The 22,223-nt window shown below is 33.6% G+C and overlaps 1 protein-coding gene across 3 annotated transcripts in view; it reads left to right on the forward strand.

The window, feature by feature from the left end:
* Positions 1 to 22,223, forward strand: part of LOC121418237 (sodium- and chloride-dependent GABA transporter 2-like) — a 74,386-nt gene that overhangs the window by 37,722 nt on the left and 14,441 nt on the right. For all 3 annotated transcript variants that reach the window (XM_041611986.1, XM_041611985.1, XM_041611984.1), the window contains 4 exons: positions 4,959 to 5,097; positions 13,825 to 13,959; positions 17,138 to 17,241; positions 17,743 to 17,867. In XM_041611986.1, the coding sequence (XP_041467920.1) occupies positions 4,959 to 5,097; positions 13,825 to 13,959; positions 17,138 to 17,241; positions 17,743 to 17,867 (503 nt within the window). The remainder of the gene's footprint in view (positions 1 to 4,958; positions 5,098 to 13,824; positions 13,960 to 17,137; positions 17,242 to 17,742; positions 17,868 to 22,223) is intronic.

A 22,223-nucleotide genomic window follows, 5' to 3' on the forward strand; every position in this document is an offset into this window, starting at 1 on the left:
CAAAATGAACTAAGGGGATTTTTTTTTTCTAAACATGAAAAAGTTCAATGTTTCTTCATCCCCAAAACTAGTGATATCTATAGTCATTATACACCTCAGCCAATTTAAAGTTTTGTAAATGAATATCCTTGTTTTGTAGAAAATGCCCATTTATTTTACGTGCAGTTTTTATGACAAAAGTATGTTTGGTATGACAATACTCTAAAGGGTACTAGTAAACTTGATATGTAAGTTTGTACAGGGTTGTGAAGCTCCCTAGAATACTTGTGACCTTTGAGCATTTAATTCACAAGTGATCATCAAACAAATTTGAAGAATGATCTCATGAATAGTGTTGGTAGTTTTCCATTTCAGTTTGACCTTCAGTCTGTGACATTAAAGGGCAAACTTAATTTGGTTGTGATAAATGCTGAAAAATGGGTAGGAAATGAAACCCTTAAAACAAGTCAACAGAACAACTGACAAATCAGAGAACAGTTAGATCAATTAAATTTTGAGAAAAATTGGACAAAAAAGAAAATTAGAAGTATTTGGATATTAAAGGACAAGTCCACCCCAACAAAAAATTGATTTGAATAAAAAGAGAAAAATTCAACAAGCCCAACACTGAACATTTCATCAAAATCGGATTTAAAATAAGAAAGTTATGGCATTTTAAAGTTTCGCTTATTTTCAACAAAATAGTTATATGAACGAGCCAGTTACATCCAAATGAGAGAGTTGATGACATCATTCACTGACTATTTCTTTTGTATTTTATTATATGAAATATGAAATATTTTGATTTTCTCGTCATTGTCATGTAAAATGAAGTTTCATTCCTCCCTAAACACGTGGAGTTCCATTATTTTAACATTTTGTGCTTCAGGCAAGGAGGTCCTAATTGTCAAATTCATAAAAATTGAAATATTGTATAATTTAAACAATAAAAAACAAAAGAAATAGTGAGTGAGTGACATCATCGACTCTCTCATTTGGATGTAACTGGCTCGTTCATAAAACTATTTTGTTGAAAATAAGCGAAACTTTGAAATGTCATAACTTTCTTATTTTACATCCGATTTTGATGAAATTTTCAGCATTGTGCTTTTCTGAAGTTTCTCTATTGATTCAAATCAACATTTTTCTGAGGTGGACTTGACCTGTAAATAACAGATTACAATCAATGCAACCATTGTGTAATAAGACACATGACAATCTGTGCCCTTTGGACAAAAAATGTGTTTTTGATCATTCCATATAGTAAACACTCTTCGTTTATTATTAAAGTATTTTGTGAAACTTGTAAGCCCAGTACATGTGCTCCCACAAATCATACACTGGAACTACCAATGTATACTTGAAAAAGACACAATTTAAGTGAACTATTTCCACAGATGTGGGCCTTTTGCAGATTGAAGGATCTCCATTAGCATCCTGAACATTTCTTATTATGTTAAACTTTCTTATTATTCTGTTTGATAGCATTAAACAGGTTTCAAGGATTTCATTTACCCTTTAATAAAGGGTGGGTGAAAATCCGTCAAAGAATAGTAAAGGGAGCAGCTTGTCCATAGGCTTATCATTGATTCCATAATTTCAATTTATTTTAATTGATCAGGATTCTGACTTAAAATCTAATTCTCATACAGTCTGTTAGAAAAAATGTGGCTGATAATCGTTTCCATTACATTTGATCGGGGGAAAGTTGACAATTGAAAACCTGCACTTTAAGCCAAGAATAAACCTAACTTAGGGTGTGTTTATGCTTCCATTGCAAGGACAGAATCAGCGATTTCAAACGTCGATTCAAAACGCCGATCGTAAACGTGGTTCTGGGAGTGCTGTTTATGCTCAACTTTTTAGAGCAAATCTTGATCTCCAGCTGGCTTCGCATCGTAAAGCGAGGTCAAATTGGGCATGCCTTTTTTCGAATTTTTTTTTTCCGATTGTTGCTATTACGTAGAGATTACATGGAGCAATACGACTGTATTTGCCCGCAGATTTTCATCTCACCAGAAGCATGTACCAAATGACGTCATTTAAACACGTTTACGATCGTGGTTCTGTTTATACTTCCCCAGAAACCCTGATTCTGGTCAAACAACGTTTACAAACGCACCTTTTTGTGAGTTTACGATCGGCGTTTTGAAACAGCGATTAAATGAAAGTAAGCATGGACGCAACCGTGTTTTGGACTAATCACGTCTGGAAACGCTGATTCCGGCCTGAAAAGTGGAAGCATAAACACGGCCTCACATTATTCTGAACCAAAAACTTAGACGGAAGCAAATGTGTCAGGAGCAAGTGTGGTGTCACCTGAAATTCAGAGATCGTTCTACAGTGGCTATCAATAAAAACAGGACAGTCTATCAATATTTTGTTTTGCATTATTATTTCAATTTTTATGTTAATAGATGCTCTTAAGTATTACCTTTTTAATGCCATTAGAAAAACAAGTTTCGTTCATTCTTGAGCAAACACAAAACGTTTTTGTCAGGGGTTAAAGGGGTTAAAAAAAAGCCTTGCGCCAAATGGCAGAAAATGAAAATATATATATAAATCCCCTTAACTGGGTCAACAATGTTATGAAAGAATGTTCTATATTAAAATATTTTTAAAAAAATGATAATTCAAGTAAATCAATAGTTTTATAAATGAATTTTGACAGAATAGTTTTTAAATTATGACAAAGAGAATGAAAAGGTTACGAGGAGTCTGATGATCGATATTTTCTCATTTTCTGCCATTTTTTAATCTTTGACAAAAGCGTTCTGTGTTTGCTCAAGCATGAACAAGACTGATTTTTCTAATGGCATTTGAAAGATAATACTTAAGAGCATCTTTTAACATCAAAGTAGAGACATTATGATTTCACATAAAATTTTGATAGACTTTTCAAAACTGTTGAGTCCCGTTTTATTGATACGCATTGTAGTTCAAACCAACTTTATGACAGACCACATTGAACATCCCACAAGTTAAAATTTCAGTCTTAAAGTATTGATAGAGCCAATATAACACTGTTTCAATAGAAATAATACTTTAATGACTTGTATGAAGACATAAATCATAAGATTTCTTATAAGAGGCAGATGGCAGTATATGCTTTATTCTACTAGTACTTAAGTTTTCTTCTTTTTTTTCTTTAGATTATAGTATTTGATTGATTGAAGAAAATTGAAATCCAAAGCGTTATAATTTTCATCAATTTGTCTTTTTGCCATTCTATCAAGAAAATGGGTCAGAAGATTTCCTTAGTTTCATTAACAATAAAAAGAAAAATAAGTTAATGTCTTTTTTTGAGCATTCATTTTTTTTTCCTGTTTTGTATATTTTGTATTAACATGAGATAATCAGTCTTTAAATATCGATAAAATGTGGATCAACCTGTACCCAGTTGGTAAATGAAGCAATCCAACCTTTTCCCATGATTATATTTAGATGAAGGTTAATTGGTTTTTCCTGTCTGTACAAAGGCAAATAATTATGTTTGCTTTGAATTCCAGATCAATGGCAACTCATGTTAAGGGTAATGTTATTTTTTTGTCATTGTCATCATTTTTTTGGTCATCAGTCTGCTCTTAGTTGATAAGTGGTGCAATGGCTTTGTGCAATTTTAATATTAATCCTTAATTTACTTACAAATAAATTATTAAGGTAATTCTGGTTTGATATCCCCCTGTTTTCTTGCTTTGAAATGTTTTGTGGGCATTTGGTATACTGGCCAAGAAGGCTGTTAAGAAAAAAGTTCTTGTCTGATATACCACATCATCATTATTCATCAGTTAACCATCACATTGGTCAAATCATCAAACAATCAAATGGTCAATCATTAAACTATCACTTCTTGGTTAAATCCTGCTCAGCTTTTTGGTTTTTCCCATATTTCTCTTATAAGTTTTTTATAATCTCAAATTCATGTACCTGATTACTATGTACAGGGCTCGACATTAGCAGTGGCCCGGTGGCCCGGGGCAACCAAAAATGAGAGTCGGGCCACCAAAATTCTGTAAAAGCCAACACTTGGTGGCCCGGTTGGGCTACCAAAGTTTTGATAAATTGTAATGTTTTCTATTGTTTTAGGGCCACCAAAAATATGAAATTGATGATTTTGGTAGATTGTTTGGGCCACCAAGAAAAAAAGTTAGTGTGGAGCCTTGCTATGTAATTCAATTATTAACGTTTTATATTTTGAATGTATATATTTTGTATTGTTTTTTATCATGAGAAATAAAATCACTCAATCAATCAGAATTTTGGACTATTGTCCCCCCATTCCAATCTAGACCAAGATTTTGCCTGAGCAATTAATCTAGACTACCCAGAGCTTGACAGACCAAAAACTTCTTGTTGTTTAGTTCTTACTTGGACTTTCATTAATGTACATATATGCACTCATCAAAATAATCTTTTCATTTGAAAATGTTTTTATTGTATGATTTTCAGCAGATAAGGCCTAATGCTTGAAAAGATTTTGAGTACACTTTGTGTAGGCCTACAGTGTGGATTCAAAGTATATCAGCAGTGGGACCAACCAAATATTTGATTGAGATATTAAGATTTGGATGTAGATTTGAATTCAAATCATTTGAGATGAAAAAAAATCTTAAATATTCAAACTAAATCAAGAGTGTAACTGGCCACTAATCCCCAACCATAGGCAAGCTGGATTCATTTCAAAACTGCTGGAGCTAATATTGAGCAAGGTCAGTCTTGGTTGGAATTGAACCCCTTTTTGCCAGACCAGACAGAAGCTTCATATTTCATATCTAAACTATGGCTGACCAAACAGCCTTTGAAAAGCACCCCTTTCCATTCTTTTGTAAATGGCATGGTGTCCACATAATGGTAGTGGTCAGGCGTAAACCCATTCACATTTAAATTCAATCTCCATAGACTTGTTCATTGCACATCCAGTTTGTTAAGCAATTGATTAATACCTGTGTTTTTTTTCTGTTTTTTTTTTGTCTTAACAGGCGCAAGGTGCTTCAGATCCATTTATCAGATGGTATTCATGATCTAGGTGGGATGAATTGGCAGCTCCTCCTATGTTTAATTCTCTCCTGGGTTCTCATCTATCTATGTATTTGTAAAGGAGTCAAAAGTTCTGGAAAGGTAAACTATCGAAAACTTCCTATACTGTCTAATAAAACCTTCCACTTGGTCTGCTTCAGTTTAGTCACATCCCACATGGTCTAACCTCAGATCGTCTAAAACCATTTCGTCTTGTAACACTTTGGTCATATTGCCATTTAGCTCATTTACTTATTAGTCTAATTTTCAGTTAGTGTCTAGCAATTTCATGGAATATCTATTTGGTCTATTCATTAGATAATCTGTTATGAACCAAATCTTCATTTGACCAAGTGCAAAATGATTAGTAGATGAAATAGATCATCCAGGCATTAGAATAATAAATGGGTATTAGACCAAGTGTAGTGTAGACCTGAATAGTATTTGGGCCAGATTGATAGTAGACTAAATGGGTTTAGCCAAAGTGGTATAAGACTATCTGACAAGTGGACCAATTGCTTGTATACCAATCTTTGTTACTGCCATTTTTGTCTCACCTGCATAGCAGAGTGAGACTGTATGACAGTATATGGACCTAGTTCATGAAACTTGGCCATAAGGTTAATAAAGTATTACTGAACATCCTGCCTGAGTTTCATGTCACACCACTAAGGTCAAAGGTCATTTAGGTCAATGAACTTAGACCATGTTGGGGGAATCAACATCAAAATCTTAACCTAAGGTTAAGTTTTTGAAATGTCATCATAACTTAGAAAATATATGGACCTAGTTCATGAAACTTAGACATAAGGTTAACCGAGTATCACTGAACATCTTGCATGAGTCTCACGTCACGTGATGAAGGTCAAAGGTCATTTAGGGTCAATGAACTTTGGCCGAATAGGGGGTATCTGTTGAATTACCATCATAACTTTGAAAGTTTATGAATCTGATTCATGAAACTTGAAACATATTAAAGAGTAATCAAGTATCACTGAACATCCTGTGCGAGTTTCAGGTCAAATGATCAAGGTCAGAGGTCATGTAAGGTCAATGAACTTTGGCCATGTTGGGGGTATTTGTTGAATTACCATCAACCAACAAGCAAAAAAAAAGAGGTCTTCAACCGCAAACAAAGGAAATTTCGTACCAAAAAAAAATTAACAAGCAAAAAAAGAGGTCTTCAACTGCAAATAAAGGAAATTTTGTACAAAAAAATATTAACAAGCAAAAAAAAGAGGTCTTCAACCGCAAACAAAGGACATTTCATACTTAAAAAAAATGACAAGCAAAAAAAAAAAGAAGGTCTTCAAGTTCAAAAGAGGGGGCATGTGTTGTGACTCGTCGGGGGGGGGGGGGGCAGTCTGCCCCTCTTAGGCATTTAATCCAACAAATTTATAACAGTTTAATATAGAACGCAGGCAAAAGAGCGCATTATATTAAGGTATTAGTTTGATTGTGACATTTTACAATTAATTTTGAAGGTCATTTCACCTAAGAATTTTGACTGATATATGTTTTTTATAGTGATTTCTAAAACTTGATTGTTCACTTTATTTTTTCGCATTGCATGATTTATTTGATATTTTATCCTTATATTACCAGTACATCTATTTTAAGAACAAAACACTTAAAAATTAAAAATAACATTTGAAAGATTCATATATGGTATCTTACAGGTAACTAATTGATTTATAATTACCCCCAAATATTAAAAATTAAGGGGAAAATATGATTTGTTCTTTGACAGAATTTGACTTATTTCTATATGCACCTGTGGAAGCACTTAGTTTATTTTGCTATAATCTAGATAAGTGGTGCCAATATCAAATTCAAGTAGGTATATATTTGAACATTGTTATTACCTGATTGTAGATAAGATATTCCTGAATTCATATCATAAATTACATATTTATGGCAGGATTTATAATAAAACACCATGTGTGTAATAACTTCAGCATCATGTGATGATTATACATGTACATACCCCCCTCCTTTTAAACTTACTTTATATTAGTGGTGGGCTATACAGGGTGAATTTTTTTATTGTTTCAGATAACAGAGAGAACCAGCTCCATAAATGCAGTTTGTGCTCCTTTAATAGCATTTTGACACCTTTTTCAGAAAAATTTGTTAAAGACCCTGACCGGTGTAAAAACAATCATATATCAAAATAAAGGTAATGATTCATACAATACAAATATACCAAAAATATTACATATATCTCCTTCCAATAATTAAAAATATTAAATAAAAATCAAAGAAACTGCTCCTCCAAAGTACGCTTCGATTGAGCACCCCCACGTCGCCTGGAAATGATGACGTCACGTTGTGTCTGGAGGTTTGTGATTCCATAGGTTTGTGTACAAAAGCATTGGGTATTTTCTTCCATTTCCATGTTATGAATCCATTTTTTTTACGTTTAAAGGTGAAAATGGCACTCAGAATTATTCACTGTTCAAATTGTTGTAAACCTACAACAATTCAGTACCTTTTTTTGTGATTTCTCTGTTTGGCTCTTATTGGGCCTAAATTGCTATGTCAGGAAAAGTTGTTATACATAATCTAAATGCAGATAGAATTGAAATCTGCGCCAAATAAGCAGGAAATAAAATAAGGCAAAAACTAGTTAAAAACTGTAGATTTCATAAATTCAAGCTTGTGGGAAAAATATATGTGATATCCCTCTGTGATAGGAGTGAAGAGAATAAAATGCATTATCTGGAATGCAAAAAAATCACCCAGTTTTTCTGTGTACAAACCTATGGAATCACGACGCTTCTTACACAACGTGACGTCACGGTCTCGAGGCAGGTGAAAAGCACAATAAAGCCTATTTTCTAAGCGGGGTTCGAAGCCCGATAATTGGAATATTCTTAATCAAAATACTCAGCTGGGAAGCGGTAAAAATGAATAAAGCATACCTTGCTGTATTTAGTAGCTTATAAGCTTTCGATTGGTATATAATTTGTCAATTTCATTTTCGGGTCCGGTCTGGATCTTTAAACATTGAGGGGATGCCACCCAAAAAATGATTTGGGGCAAAAAGTTATTTGACCCCAACCCATGCTGTCTTTGCACTTAAAAATATAACATTTAATATCGACCAGCACTAACTGTACTGACAATAGAGCAGCCAACACGGCTTGCTGCATCTCAATAATGAAATGTTATCACATGAACCTTAGTACATACATCAATAGTTGAACTTTGCATAAACAACATATCAAATGTTATAAGTGATGGGTAGATTCTAGAGGGATGTCATTCCTTGCAAGGAATACATGTTGAGTTACAAACGTACATGCTTCTTGAAGGCAACTCATGGGAAAGCTGGATTAAGGGTTACGTGCAGTGTTAGTAGGTCAGAGAGGTGTGAATTCCATAACCTCATTCATTCATATCAAAGACGATACTGCAGACTTATGGAATCTGTGGATGAAGATTGTTTACTGCCTCAGTTTCACTACAGGATTCTTTAACACTCATTGGTATTTGAGGGTAATCATCATCATAATAGATGGGATTTGTAATGGGCAATACATGTAAATCCACTCGACAGAGTGCCAAATTAGGCGCAGGGAAAGAAAGAATTAAGAGAGAGAAATTAAATTTATTAACAATAGATTCAGAAGCAATAGGAAGCATTGATAAGACACATCTTAAGGTAATGTTTAAATGTGTCAATAGAAGTGCATTCACAGATAACCAAGAGAAGATCATTCCAGGGAACAGGGCCAGCATAGGCAAAAGCCCGTACCCCATTTGGGAACAACCAGGGAACCAGAGCCGGATGAACTTAGGGACCTGATAGGAGTGTCGGGTCATGTTTTATAAAACAGATATAACATGTTAGTAAAGGGATATATTTTCATTTGTACATATAATAGATCTGCAGCTGACCCACGGTCCATCCGAGTACACATTTGATTATTCTGATAGGCATTATAGACCCCAAGCACTGATTTTTGTTATACGCCTGTCCTAGACAGGACATATCCCCTACAGAAATTTCCAAGCTTGCGGGAAGCGTGCGACTAGCTTGCGCAAGCTTGCGGCATGCTAGTAACTAGCATGCGGTTAGCTTAATAAGCGTGTGATATGCGTGCAGAGTAATAGTTAAGCGATCTTTTAGCGAGCAGGGACTGTTCGCTAGCATGCACTCGCTTATTAAGCGAGTGCCCTGCTAGTCGCATGCTAGTTACTAGCAAGCGGCACGCTTAAATTTCGGTAGGGGATTATAGTATCGTGCTCGGTGTCCGTCCGTTAACTTTTCCTTGTAAACATGATAACTTAAGTTTGATTTTACCTAGGCTCATATAATTTCGTGTGTATGATACTAGCATGAATACCAGGATGCCTCGTGATTTTAAGGTCAAAAGGTCAAGGTCACATTGACATGCTTTCATTTTACCCTTCTGAAGTACTTGGAAATGCACTAACTTCAGTTTAACTTAAAGGACAAGTTAACCCCAACAAAAACTTGATTTGAATAAAAAGAGAAAAATTCAACAAGCACAGCACTGAAAATTTCATCAAAATCAGATGTAAAATAAGAAAGTTATGGCATTTTAAAGTTTCGCTTATTTTCAACAAAATAGTTAAATGAACGAGCCAGTTACATCCAAATGAGAGAGTTGATGACATCACTCACTATTTCTTTTGTATTTTATTATATGAAATATTTGGATTTTCTCGTCATTGTCATGTAAAATGAAGTTTCATTCCTCCCTAAACACGTGGAATTCCATTATTTTAACATTTTGTGCTTCAGGCAAAGAGGTCCTAATTGTCAAATTCGTAAAATTTGAAATATTGTATAATTCAAACAATAAAGAACAAAAGAAATAGTGAGTGAGTGACATCATCGACTCTCTCATTTGGATGTAACTGGCTCGTTCATATAACTATTTTGTTGAAAATAAGCAAAACTTTGAAATGTCATAACTTATTTTACATCCGATTTTGATGAAATTTTCAGCATTGTGCTTGTCTGATTTTTCTCTATTGATTCAAATCAACATTTTTCTGAGGTGGACTTGACGTTTAAGCTAGGTTCAAATAATTTTGTGTGTTTAATATTAGCATGGATCCCCAGAGAAGAAAAAAAATTGTTTAGGGGGTGTTTGGAAATACTTTGGTCGTGCATGAGTACAGCAATACATTTGACTGCCCGACCCCTCCCCCGGGCTGTGAGAGTATATAAGCACAGTTACTAATGGGTTATAACTTTGATAATCGAGTCCTGAGCATATATCTAAGATTGTGATAAACACCAAACAGAAAATTACACAACTGCCATCCATGTGGGCATATTCTTGCACATTTATCAGAGTATCTTATGGTTTTAAATACAAATCAGATAGCTGTAAGCATCAATCTGTTGTCTCTTTGTTTTTATCTTTTTAGACCTTTGGCAAATATTAGAATTGAATAGGCATTGAATCCATTGGCTAGACAAGGTATTTCACAAATGGGCGCAAGTGAATAAAAAAAAGGGATGATCCAGGCTGGAACTGTTTTTGTCTCAATAAATAGAGTAAAATTCACAGAGCAAAATACTGAAAATTTGATCAAAATTGGATAACAAATAACAAAGTTATTCCAGTGGAACAGTTCTAGGCATGTCTTTATGAATATTCATTAGGTGAGCTGATGATGTCATATACCCACTTGTTCTTTTGTATTTTATTATATGAAATTATATGAAATTGGATTGACAACTGATTAAGTCCATTAGTTATTTATTGCCACATCTTATTTCATGATAATGGAGACACATACTGAAAAAATTAACATTTATGATTTCATGTAATAAAGTAGGGATTTGACATCATCAGCCCACGTTATGAATATTCATGACGATGTTTATGTAACTGTTTTCACAAAATATTGATAAACTTCAAATTCAATTACTGTGTTATTTGTTATCAGATTTCAATTAAATTTTCAGCATTTGACTCTGTGAATTTTACTCTATTTATTTGGACATGAATATTATCAGCCCAGACCATCCCTTTAACAATACGTACCTCATAGCAGCTAGTCTATAGGGGATGTCAGGTTCCCGAACTTGTCTTTGTTGAGCTGACTGTCTGCGAAGTATATGGTAATGGTTATTGCCTGTATGCGGAAATGGGTAGGTTTCTCTCCTTAGCGAATCAAGAACTCAAATTTACTGTGTATGCTTCTCTCCTTGGGACGCATTCCATTGACCTGTTTTAAGGAGGGGGGTGTTACCCTGACAATTTTTTTATGTATACAGCAGAAATGAAATACCTGTATGTTGAGGGTTTGAAGAAAATTATTAGTTTTTCATTTGTGACATCATTAGCTTATACGAGTAGCGAGCAGCTGCCCCGTATGTGTCCGACTGACACAAATTGTCAATATCCCGAGAAAGGAAATTTTACATTGCACATGTATGTTAATTGGAGAATAATGCTTATGTTAATTATGTAAATGTCACTGCATAAAAAAGGAAAACCATTGACATGAATGAATTTCTCGTCATATAAAACCATAGAAGAGAAGTATGATTTAGTGTTTTCTGTATATACATTCACAAAAGGGTCTATATTATATTACACTTATATTAATTAGCTTATTACCTCATTATGCCGATGACAATGAATGCTTTACTTGAAAATAAAAACTATGATATTGATTGAATTTCTCATGACTAGAACCCTTAGAAAAATGGTATCCTTTAATGTTTACTATCTTCCTGGTTTAAAATAGCATAATACATTTAAGTAAAATTATACTAATTCAAATAATTGGACCAAGATTGGCAAGATGATGGCAACCAAGCTAAATTTACTTCAAATCCCATCTAGAACACAAATCAACCAAAAGACCTTGCCAATGACAATGACAATGATTTTATTTGCCCTTAACAGCATTTCTAGGTCATGTTTTATTGGGAATGTCTTCTGGACTATATTGGTAAACTTGGCAATTAAAGCTTTTGGATTAAAAGAACCCGTCAGACAGGAAAGAATGTTACAATAAACAACATGAATGAGAAGGGTACAGTTTCTTTTTTGCTTCTGATAAATTGAATGAAAAAACTTAGTAACGGTTTCTCTAATGTTGCTGCTTATCTAAGAATGACTTGATCAGGATTCATGATTTCTTTGATTGATGGTTCAACATCTATTGAGAGTATGATAACTTAGTAGCTGTTCCTCTAATGATATAGTTGGGAGTAGTTACGGTACACCGTATCTGAAAGTATGTTTGTGGTAATGATTTCTTTGATGGTGCGCCAAATGACAATGTCATGGTTCGGTCAGAAATGGTTTCTTGGATGGTTCAACTCTATCTCTGAGTGTGGTGATGATATATAAAAGTGTGTTTGAGAGTATAAGAACCCAGTTCCTCTAATGGTACACTGAGAACTCAAGTCAGTAATGGTCCCTCAAAGGGTATACCATACGTAGCTGAGATTCTGATAACTTTGTCAGGAATGTGTAAATAAAGCTCGCAAAAAACTTGTTTAGGAGGTTATTTTGCACACAGAGAAAAAACTTGTGTTTTGAAATAATTGAAGATCGTTGTTTTTGATACCCTTAACGAGTGCACGTGTGGCCCGCGTCCAAAACTGAAAAAACACCCTTTAATTGTGTTTCTTTGGTCACACACGTGTACAGCAATACATTTGACTACCCCCCCCCCCCCCCGGCCAGGCTGTGAGAGTGTATATTGCTGATGGGTTGACTTTGATAATTGAGTCCTGAACATATATCTAAGATTGTGATAACACCAAAGAGAAAATTACACAACTGCATCCATGGGGGCATATTCTTTCACATTTATCAGAGTATGTTATGGTTTTAAATACTAATCAGATAGCTGTAAGCATCAATCTGTTGTCTCTTTGTATTTATCTTTTTAAACCTTTGGCAAATATTAGAATTGAAGAGGCATTGAATCTGTTGGCTAGACAAAGTATTTTCACAAATGGGCCCAAGTAATTAAAAAGGAAAACTGTTCTTAATACGAACATCCATGTGTTAACTTGGAAATTTCATGATGATTGTCATTTGACTCAGGCTGTGGATGCAAATGTTTCCACTTGTTTGTCATGAAATTGCTGGAATTGAATCCAGAATTTCAGCAATGTATTGTATATCTTCCAAAGCCACTCTGTACTCATGAAGAATTCATTTGAAAAGTCCTCTCTTTTTAATCCTCAATTAAAAGTTATTCAAATATATTTTACAGGCTAGAACATTATTCTTCCTGTGTTATCAATTGCCATGCAGATATACATAGTTTTGCATTTCTTGTTGCTATGCAACATACAGCTTCATGTGGGGGAACTTGCACGTTCCGCCCTTTCACACGGTACCAAAATCGTAATTTGAATGAGTCCAGTGAAAATATAATGACGAACTAGAATTAGAACGTTAATCGCACTCACAAATACAAATTCTAATCCGGAGGTGAATTCCAGTTAAGTTTCACTCAAATTACGGTACGAAATTTTCATCTGAAAAGGTTGACCTCTAAAACATCTTTTGGGGGCGGAGCTTACGTGACCTTTCAAGCACTTCCGTAGATAATACAATTGTCATGCACTCATCGTAGTTTGTATTTGTGATGCAGTGCTTTGATTAAAAGTCACCAAAGTCTCATGTGAAAAGTCTGATGTAAAACATTTGACTGAACTTGAGCTTTTGTGACCAAACTTTTTTTCTCTCTCTGACAAGGGAATAAATTTGCAAGATATCTTTTCTTAACTTGATAGATTACTGAATATGCTAGTATAATCAAATGCGATATGAAAATAATAACTTATCGATGTTTTTAAATTTCTTTCAGGTTGTGTACTTCACAGCTACCTTCCCGTATGTTCTTCTCACCATTCTACTGATACGAGCCGTTACATTAGATGATGCCATTGATGGTATTTACTTCTACTTAAAGCCAGATATTAGGAGGCTTGGAGATAGTCAGGTAACAATTTCTTACATTTACAAAAGTTAATGTTTCGCAGAAAAATTACTTGTGAATATCTGGGAATCAACAAAAATATATATGTTATATGTTTTGATACCTGAAAGGTATTTGATAGACATACGTGTATTTTGAAAATGAGTTCATGTGCTTAAAAGTATACATTTACTATGATCTTAAGTAGGTATATACCATAAAATATGTTTATTCTTATAAATTTTTATGGTCTAGATGTAAGACACTTTCCCTGGATGAGTACTTCTCTCCTTTTCGCAGACTGTTGTTAATAATCTTCCAATATACCAACATGAAATATTTTGAAATGGTTTAGAGAATGTTGCATTTTGTTTCCTGAAGTGTATTTTTACATGCAGCAATTATTACTTCACAAGGAAGTTTACCTGGTGATAGGTATATTTATCAGGAAGTTCATTTTTAGAACATATCATGATCCAGTGGCTCACTAAATCTACATTTCCTTTCACTGCTAAACAGTGGATGTAATTTTTCTCTAATTCTTGATTTAAAGAAATATTTTTTCCTAATTATTATCAAATCATTATTGTTTATTTATTTCTGGAGGGAGGGGCAGAGGTTTAGATTTTTGCAATTTAAAGGAGAAGTCCACCTGAACTAAAAGTTGATTTGAATAAAAAGAGAAAAGGCAACAAGATAACACTGAAAATTCATTAAAACTGAATGTGAAATAAGGAATTTTACATTTTCGCTTTCATTACATATATGAAATACGAAATATTTTGATTTTCTCCCCATTGGCATGCGAATCAAGGTTTAATTCCTCCCTGAACATGTAGGATTCCTTTTTTTTTACATTTTGTGCTTCAGTCAAATTGGTAATTGTAATATCTTTCACATTGAAATAGTGTATAATTCAAACAATAGAAAATATATGAATAGTGAGCTTGGGGCATCATTGATTTTCTCATAATTTGCATATCACAGAGCTGTATATATCACTGTTTTGTGAAAAATAAGCATTAGTTTTGAATGTCATAACTTCCTGCGTTTACATCAATTTTTTTATGAAATGTTCTACGTTATCCTTGTTTGAGCTGTCTGTATTTTTCTGGGGTAGAATATGATAGAGATAATGTAAAAAGAAATTAATTCTGGACTGCAAGTCTCTCATCGGATTTATGCAAGATATTTGTTTCTCACATATTAATGTACAGTGAGTCATAATCTATACTACTGCTAATGAATAGGATTCCCCTAAAATAGAATTCCTTTTGCGCATATTGAATATTATTTGACCCTTTACATGGGAAGAGACCTATATGTAGATCTTGAATTATTCTCTTTAATTCATATTATGAGAGTAGACTGTAATAAATCTTCAGGCTGAAAAGAATGTGGAAGATGCTGAGAAAAACATGAGAGGAATCTTAGTGTAAACTTTGATCTTGCAGTTGGCATTGATGGTTCAGCTTCTTTCAGTATCTCAAGAAATTTTTGTTTTCTATCTCAAATCAAATCAATTGAACTTCATTAATAAATTGTTGTTTTGATTTAAATCTCAAATCAAACTAAATCAAATCATTGATATTGAGAAAGAATGTATTTTTTTTACTTGATATGTCAATCAAATATATCATCCTATCATATTGTATATGCTTTGCAATTAGGCATACAAAATTGGTAAAAAACACTTCACTTTGACACTGATTCTTACAGCTAATACAGGATGCAGCTTTGTACTACTAATAAACCCCGCAAAAAAGTTTCTTTATCTGAGTTTGGCCATTAATTTCTTCCAACTCCAAATTTAACACAATGCATATTTGATATCATTCAAAAAATCATTCAATTCTCTTTAAAATGATACCATGCTTGTTATGATCATGCCATCACGAAAAGAGCAGGATTCAAAAGTGTTGGATGAGGTTTCAATTGAAAAGCTGCAAAACGAGCAGAAATAGTCATGAATGGTCGATACAGAACATGATTCTTTTGTCTGTGCCAATAGAGATTAAATTCCATTCAAATCAAGCCCCTTCATATTTTATGTTTTGTTGTTGTTTATGTAGTGATGGTTCTGTGAGATAACATGGTTTGAGTTGTGGTTTAAAATACCCATGCATATTAGTTTGTTTGTGCAGAGGTGTGTTTGATTCCATGTTAATGCTGATGTTAAGGTGCATGAAAACAATTCAAAGAAACCTCTGAGAAACTCATCACCACGGAAAAAGAACAGTGACTTTAAACGTGTCATTTTGCAACTTTTGGATTTTTAACCTTGCCCCACATTTCAAGGCAGTACTGCACCTCCATGTGAACCACAATCATATCATTGATGTAGGGTATCATTTTAAAGAGAATTAAATGATCTATTCATCGATATTTACTACAACTGATGAGGGATTATCAATCAAAGTCAGATTTCCAAACTTCTTGAGGAGATAATATTTCACATTTAAGTGTTTACCTGTATTTACAATGTACAGTATATCACTCCTGATTCTGTTTTATGGTAGTTTTGGTTTACTTCCAGAGACTCAACTCGTATTCTAGGTGTTTGTGAATTAAAGCTTCACCACTTTGATGTTTATTGTGATTGATGTATATATTTATGATATACCATGATCAAATAGTTTTGGTTTCTGTTTTTTTATTACGGTTGTACCATATTAGATGTGAATGCATTAGACACTTTATGAATGTCATGTATTATAAATTCATTAATGATTTCATAATTGGTAAGGATCGAAAGTAATATTAAGAAAAAGAAAGGGATAAAATCACCCAACCCCCAACCAGGGTTTAGGGCTAATGAGAGATCGGATTGTATGAGATTGTTACATTGACTCAACAAGGCAGGGTACTGGTGTGTGTTTCATAAAGCTGTTCGAAAGTTAAGAGCGACTTTAAGAACGACTGATGATCCTTTCTTGTGGTAAATGATATATTCTTTGGCGATGGTTAAGCGTGTAAGAAAGGATGACCAGTCGTTCTTAATTTACGAAGAGCTTTATGAAACGGCCCTCTGGGATAAAAACCTGGTCAGGGTATTGTAATTTTTTTCACATTCTTTTTCTTTCAGATTTAGATCCAGATTCATCTCGACTATTGATCCATCTGTGAATAACTAGTTTCAATAAAATATTCATGCCTCATTACCTTTTCTTTGTTTCTTTTTTGTTTCTTTGATCTTATTCAGGTTTGGATGGATGCTGCAACACAGATCTTCTTCTCCTATTCTATTGGTCTTGGCACCATGGCTGCTCTTGGCAGTTATAATAAATTTAATGTCAATTTCGTCAGGTAAATTAGTCACAAAGATCATTATTGGCTCAGTGGATAGGTTAGGATAGGAAATTAACATAAGGAACTTGTTTATGTTTTCTCCATTTTTTTTCTTTATTGAATTATTTTTTTATTGGACTTTTTTTCCTCTCCAAAGCCTCTTTAAGTTACATTTAGGGCTTTATGTATCAATTGGGATGTAATACGTCTGTAATTATTTTGGGAAGTTCACACACTCGACTCACATGGGTGAAGGAATGTTCTGCTGAATTTTTTTTCTTTCGGTTTTCCCTAGAAATTCTTTGCTAGTTACCCACAAATTGTTTAAGTTTACCTGGAAAAAATGAGAATTTGTCTTCTTAATCAAAGACTCTGATATATCCAATTATGGTTCTTGTTTTATTTGAGATAAATGTAAGAATCATGAGCAGAAGGACCAATCACAAGGGTTTGTGAACTTCCATCTCATTACCATGTGACGCAATCTGATGTTTTACTCCCGATCGTCTTTGAATATAGGGATGCAGTCATTTTCGCCTGTACAAACAGTGGCACAAGTCTGTACTCTGGTTTTGTGATTTTCTCCGTTTTGGGCTTCATGGCTGGCAGGCAGGGGGTTGAAGTTGAGGACGTTGCAACGTCAGGTAATTCTTAAAGCAGAACCAAGCTAAAAAAAAACAAAACACACAAAAAACAGTGAGTATCTCTCAGTCATCGCAGACCTGGATGCCCTGGACGAGGAGCAGAGAAAGCTAGAGAGATCTCACTGTCAGGTATTTGTGTAGAGCCACCAAGCTTCTTCTTCTGCTCGGTTTTCTGCTTATTAGCTAATGGGCGTGAACTTCTTGCATTTTTCTTGGCATTTTTTTCATTAACTTATATACAGTACTTATTCAAACATGAAACATATATACGTTTATACATGAATTATATGAATTAACACGATTCTAATCACATACATACACATCAATATTTAATTGAGAAAAGGTTGTGTTTATATACACTAACCAATTACACAACTTTTATTCTAGTGGGTTTTCACAAATCAAATTAAAATTTCTTGGTTGAAATCCGATTACATCAGTTTACAAGAGTATTTACTATATTACAATCAGATGTGACATTAATAAGACATGGGAGATAAACATCAATTTCTTTGATCATGGAATCATTTTAAAGCATTAATCAACATGCATCATCATGATAATAATATCTTTTTTTTTTTTACATTTCACCGTCATCCTTATCAAAGATTGAAATATTAAATATATAAATATTTATTATTGTTTCAAAAGAATAATTTTTGTTTCATTTTCAAAATATGGCTTATCCTTTTAAAGAGATGTTCTATTAAACAATGATTTTGTTTACTCTGTTACATTATTTCATTCAACTGGAATACCAATCCTAAAACAAAATCATCAAGATTTATTGTATTCTACATGAAACTTTCAAAGTATCAGTTGAAATTGGATTCCTATGTTATATTAAATCATTATCTATAGCAGAAAAGGATTTTAGCCACACAATAATCACCCTTTTCTATTTTATATGATTTATAATAGGCAGTTAAAGAACACGAATAAATTCAATTTTCAGCTATTTTTCTTACATTGTAATTCATTTCATAGGCATTCATTACATAATTCGGTATCTCATGTACACATCAGTATATGCACGTCTCATATTCTTACAATTACCATCGTAACATATCTTTCTTGTTTTTGCAAAGTTTTGGATCCCCTTTTTGGGGGTTGTTGATCAGTACATATTTTGCTGACGAGATTATTCTGGTTTTAAACCTTACAAACCTCTGTTTGTAAGCCTTGCATTTTGGTGGCTGAAGTGAATTTTGACTGCACTTTTTACAGTGCTTTGTTAGACGATTGAGAACTTTTGGTTGACAATTTTCACCAGGGAAGGAATTTTGGTGCAATGAGTGGGTTCCTATGGAACTCAAACTTAGGCAGAGATTTTTGGGGATTTGAATATAGCACAGTTGAGAAATTGAACTTTTGGTCATTGGATGGGGCTTATCCATTCAGTTTTTAATTAGCTATAGGCATGAGTTTTTGATTCCTGCCATTTTGCCAGTGTTTTGCCCAAACTAAATGCCATGGATTTTCACTTTTGTCTTTGACGAATCTTAATACCCATTTTTTTATTTTGTTCATACTCTTTGAGAAGCAATATATTTTTCATTTGGAAGAAATGTATATCCATTCTGAAATGTTTTTTTTTTATTGTGGGGGCGTTGTGGTCTAGTGGTTATGACTCAAGTCTCTCGATCTAAAGGGACGTGGGTTCGGTTCCCAGACATGGTGTGTTTTCCTTCAGCAAGAAATTTACCCACATTGTGCTGCACTCAACCCAGGTGAGGTGAATGGAAGGAAGGAATTCCTTGAATGCCAGAGCGCCTACTATATGGGCAGCGCAGATAAAGTTGGGGGTAATGACAGCAGCACTTTTTATCCTCAGGCCAAAAGCGCTTTATAAATCCAACTTGCTATTATTATTATTATTAAGATAATCAAATCATGAACACACATACAAGCACACCAAATATACATGAAACACACATTTTTTTCAAATCTTAACGTCATGGGAATGTGCAAGTATTTTCACAATCGAATTGATATTTTAGAATTTTGCATTTTATTATTTTATTTTTATCGATAGAATGATAAATTTAGTATTTCGTATGAAGGCATACTCAACTGAAGTGTTGAAGACTGCCATTGATAATGAGTATTAGTTATTTAACTCTTATATAGACAAACTTTTAAAACTCAGTTAAACCGATTATAGATTGGAAAGTTGTATATTGTGATTGCTGTGTTTTCTTGCATTGTTAGCTGTTAAAAAAGGTTACTTTTAGTTTGGATAGATAAATCCTCTATGTATGATGACTGAATTTTTAAATGAAGCTGACAGTTAATTCGAAAAAAGATATTCTACAAATATTCATCTTGTCAAAGATGGTAGAAACCTTCAAAATAAAAAGAAAACCAGATTTGTATTTATCGTATTCTTTAATATTACTGTTTTTACCCCCAAAAAATGGAAGCTATGGTATTTGATAGTGAAGTGGACCAAGGTCTACCTTTAACCCATCAAATCCCAGAAGCAGTAAATTATGCATGAAGTTAAAAAAGAAAACACTTTTGCACCCCCAAGGCTAACCATTTCCAAGGCTTCGGTATAATCTATCACATTTACACGTATATCAACTTACATTTCTCCCTATATGCAGGCTAGACTAGAATTCTGGTGGATTGCTAACTAATCTTACAAAACTCGTGAGAGCTTATATTTCTTGAAATAAAATTGAGTCATCAGAGGATACAGTGTAATTGTCTTTAAATTAGAAATTTATGTGCTTGGATCTATTGATTTTAGAAAAATTTCAAGGATATTGAAAAGAAATTTTGAGGACCAATTGCTATATTTTCTTTCTGTCATCACATATTACTTCTTTACCAGCAATTTACATTTAAATATGATATATTATTGCTGTGATTGTGCTTCATGCATCATCTTAGCTTCGTCAGAAACTTTGTGAAGAGAAAATTTTTCTTCAAATTCACCCATGAGACTGCTTTCCATCCGGATAAAAATTAATATCATGAGGGGGAACTGAATTTGTTTGGATGGCTTCCATTCCAAAACTGTTATAGGTCTATGTTGCATGCCCTCCGTGGCATATTTTTTATGCATTCATTCATTTTGTGTGTATCATATAGTTTAAAGTCTCTATCGCGGCTCTCTGCCCGCCATTCTTTGGTAAGTATGTGGTGAGTACGTAGCCACACTTAATGGAACCTGATTCGGCCTCGTCAAATTGACTGACAAAATATCAAAAGACCCAGACAACTTCAGTATATCAATTGAGAATGGACATACAATATGTTTTATTCAGTGTTTGTTTAAAAGTTTATTTGTATCGATCTACATACTCATTACTAATAAGAAGCTAAAAATACTGTTTTATTCTACAATACAACATTTTCTGATATTTTTTTCATGTGTAGCTACATCATTATGGAAGTGTGTATTTTTGTTATTTTTTATCAATGGGAATTCACTTGATTCATTGAATATTATATCCTTTACCATGTATCAAGACTCATCAGATGTTTGGATTTTTATATATATATATATTGAGAGTTGATGTTTTTGAAACTGTGTTGCTGATAGGTTAATTTTACCTTTTGTGTTTATATTGCAATTTCAAAATCAGCTTTTAGCCCTTCAAAATGAACAGATATATTTCTACTTTGAATGCCGTTATTTGATCCATCTCATTCATTCTGTATAAATAGCGGTATCAATGTTCATCTTTCATGAAGTAGTGTCCTAATTTACTGTAATGCTAATATCGAATTACTCTGATAATTTGTAAAGTTTATGTGCTGAGTGACAAGTTTTTACTTACTTTTCTACTATATTTATATGTACCCAAAAGAAAATGCTTTCAAGTGTGACCCCCCCCCCCATCCCATTTGCTGTAAAACTCTCTATGACCCCCGAGGGCTAGGATTTTTCTTTTAATCCCAATTTGGATAGACCGTGATCAAACTTTGTGCACTTCGTGTAAACCTTTTCATCATTTTTGTCTGTTCTAGATCTGTATCAGGAAGCATGTGTGTGTGAATCATTCAGCTTTACATTTAGTTGATCAACATGCTTATGGTCTTATAGGGGCATTTAAAATTTTCAATTTTTTTTCTGGAATGGGTTATGGTACAAATGATATCAAACTCTAGACTAGACTTGAATATCTCAGTGATGCGTAGCCATGGAACTTTTCGAACGAATAAAATTTTGAAAGATGGTTCATGTGATTGAATGGAATATAGGGTAGGGATCAAATTAGGAGGCTTTTATTCAAGATTTTCTGAAAATGGTTATGGTACAAGTAATATCAAACTTCTCTCTAGTAATCTTGCAATGGACCCTGCTTTTGGAGAAAAAAAAAGTTTTGACATATGTACTCCCAA

Source organism: Lytechinus variegatus, chromosome 7, assembly GCF_018143015.1.
Source record: "Lytechinus variegatus isolate NC3 chromosome 7, Lvar_3.0, whole genome shotgun sequence".
NCBI lineage: Eukaryota > Metazoa > Echinodermata > Echinoidea > Temnopleuroida > Toxopneustidae > Lytechinus > Lytechinus variegatus.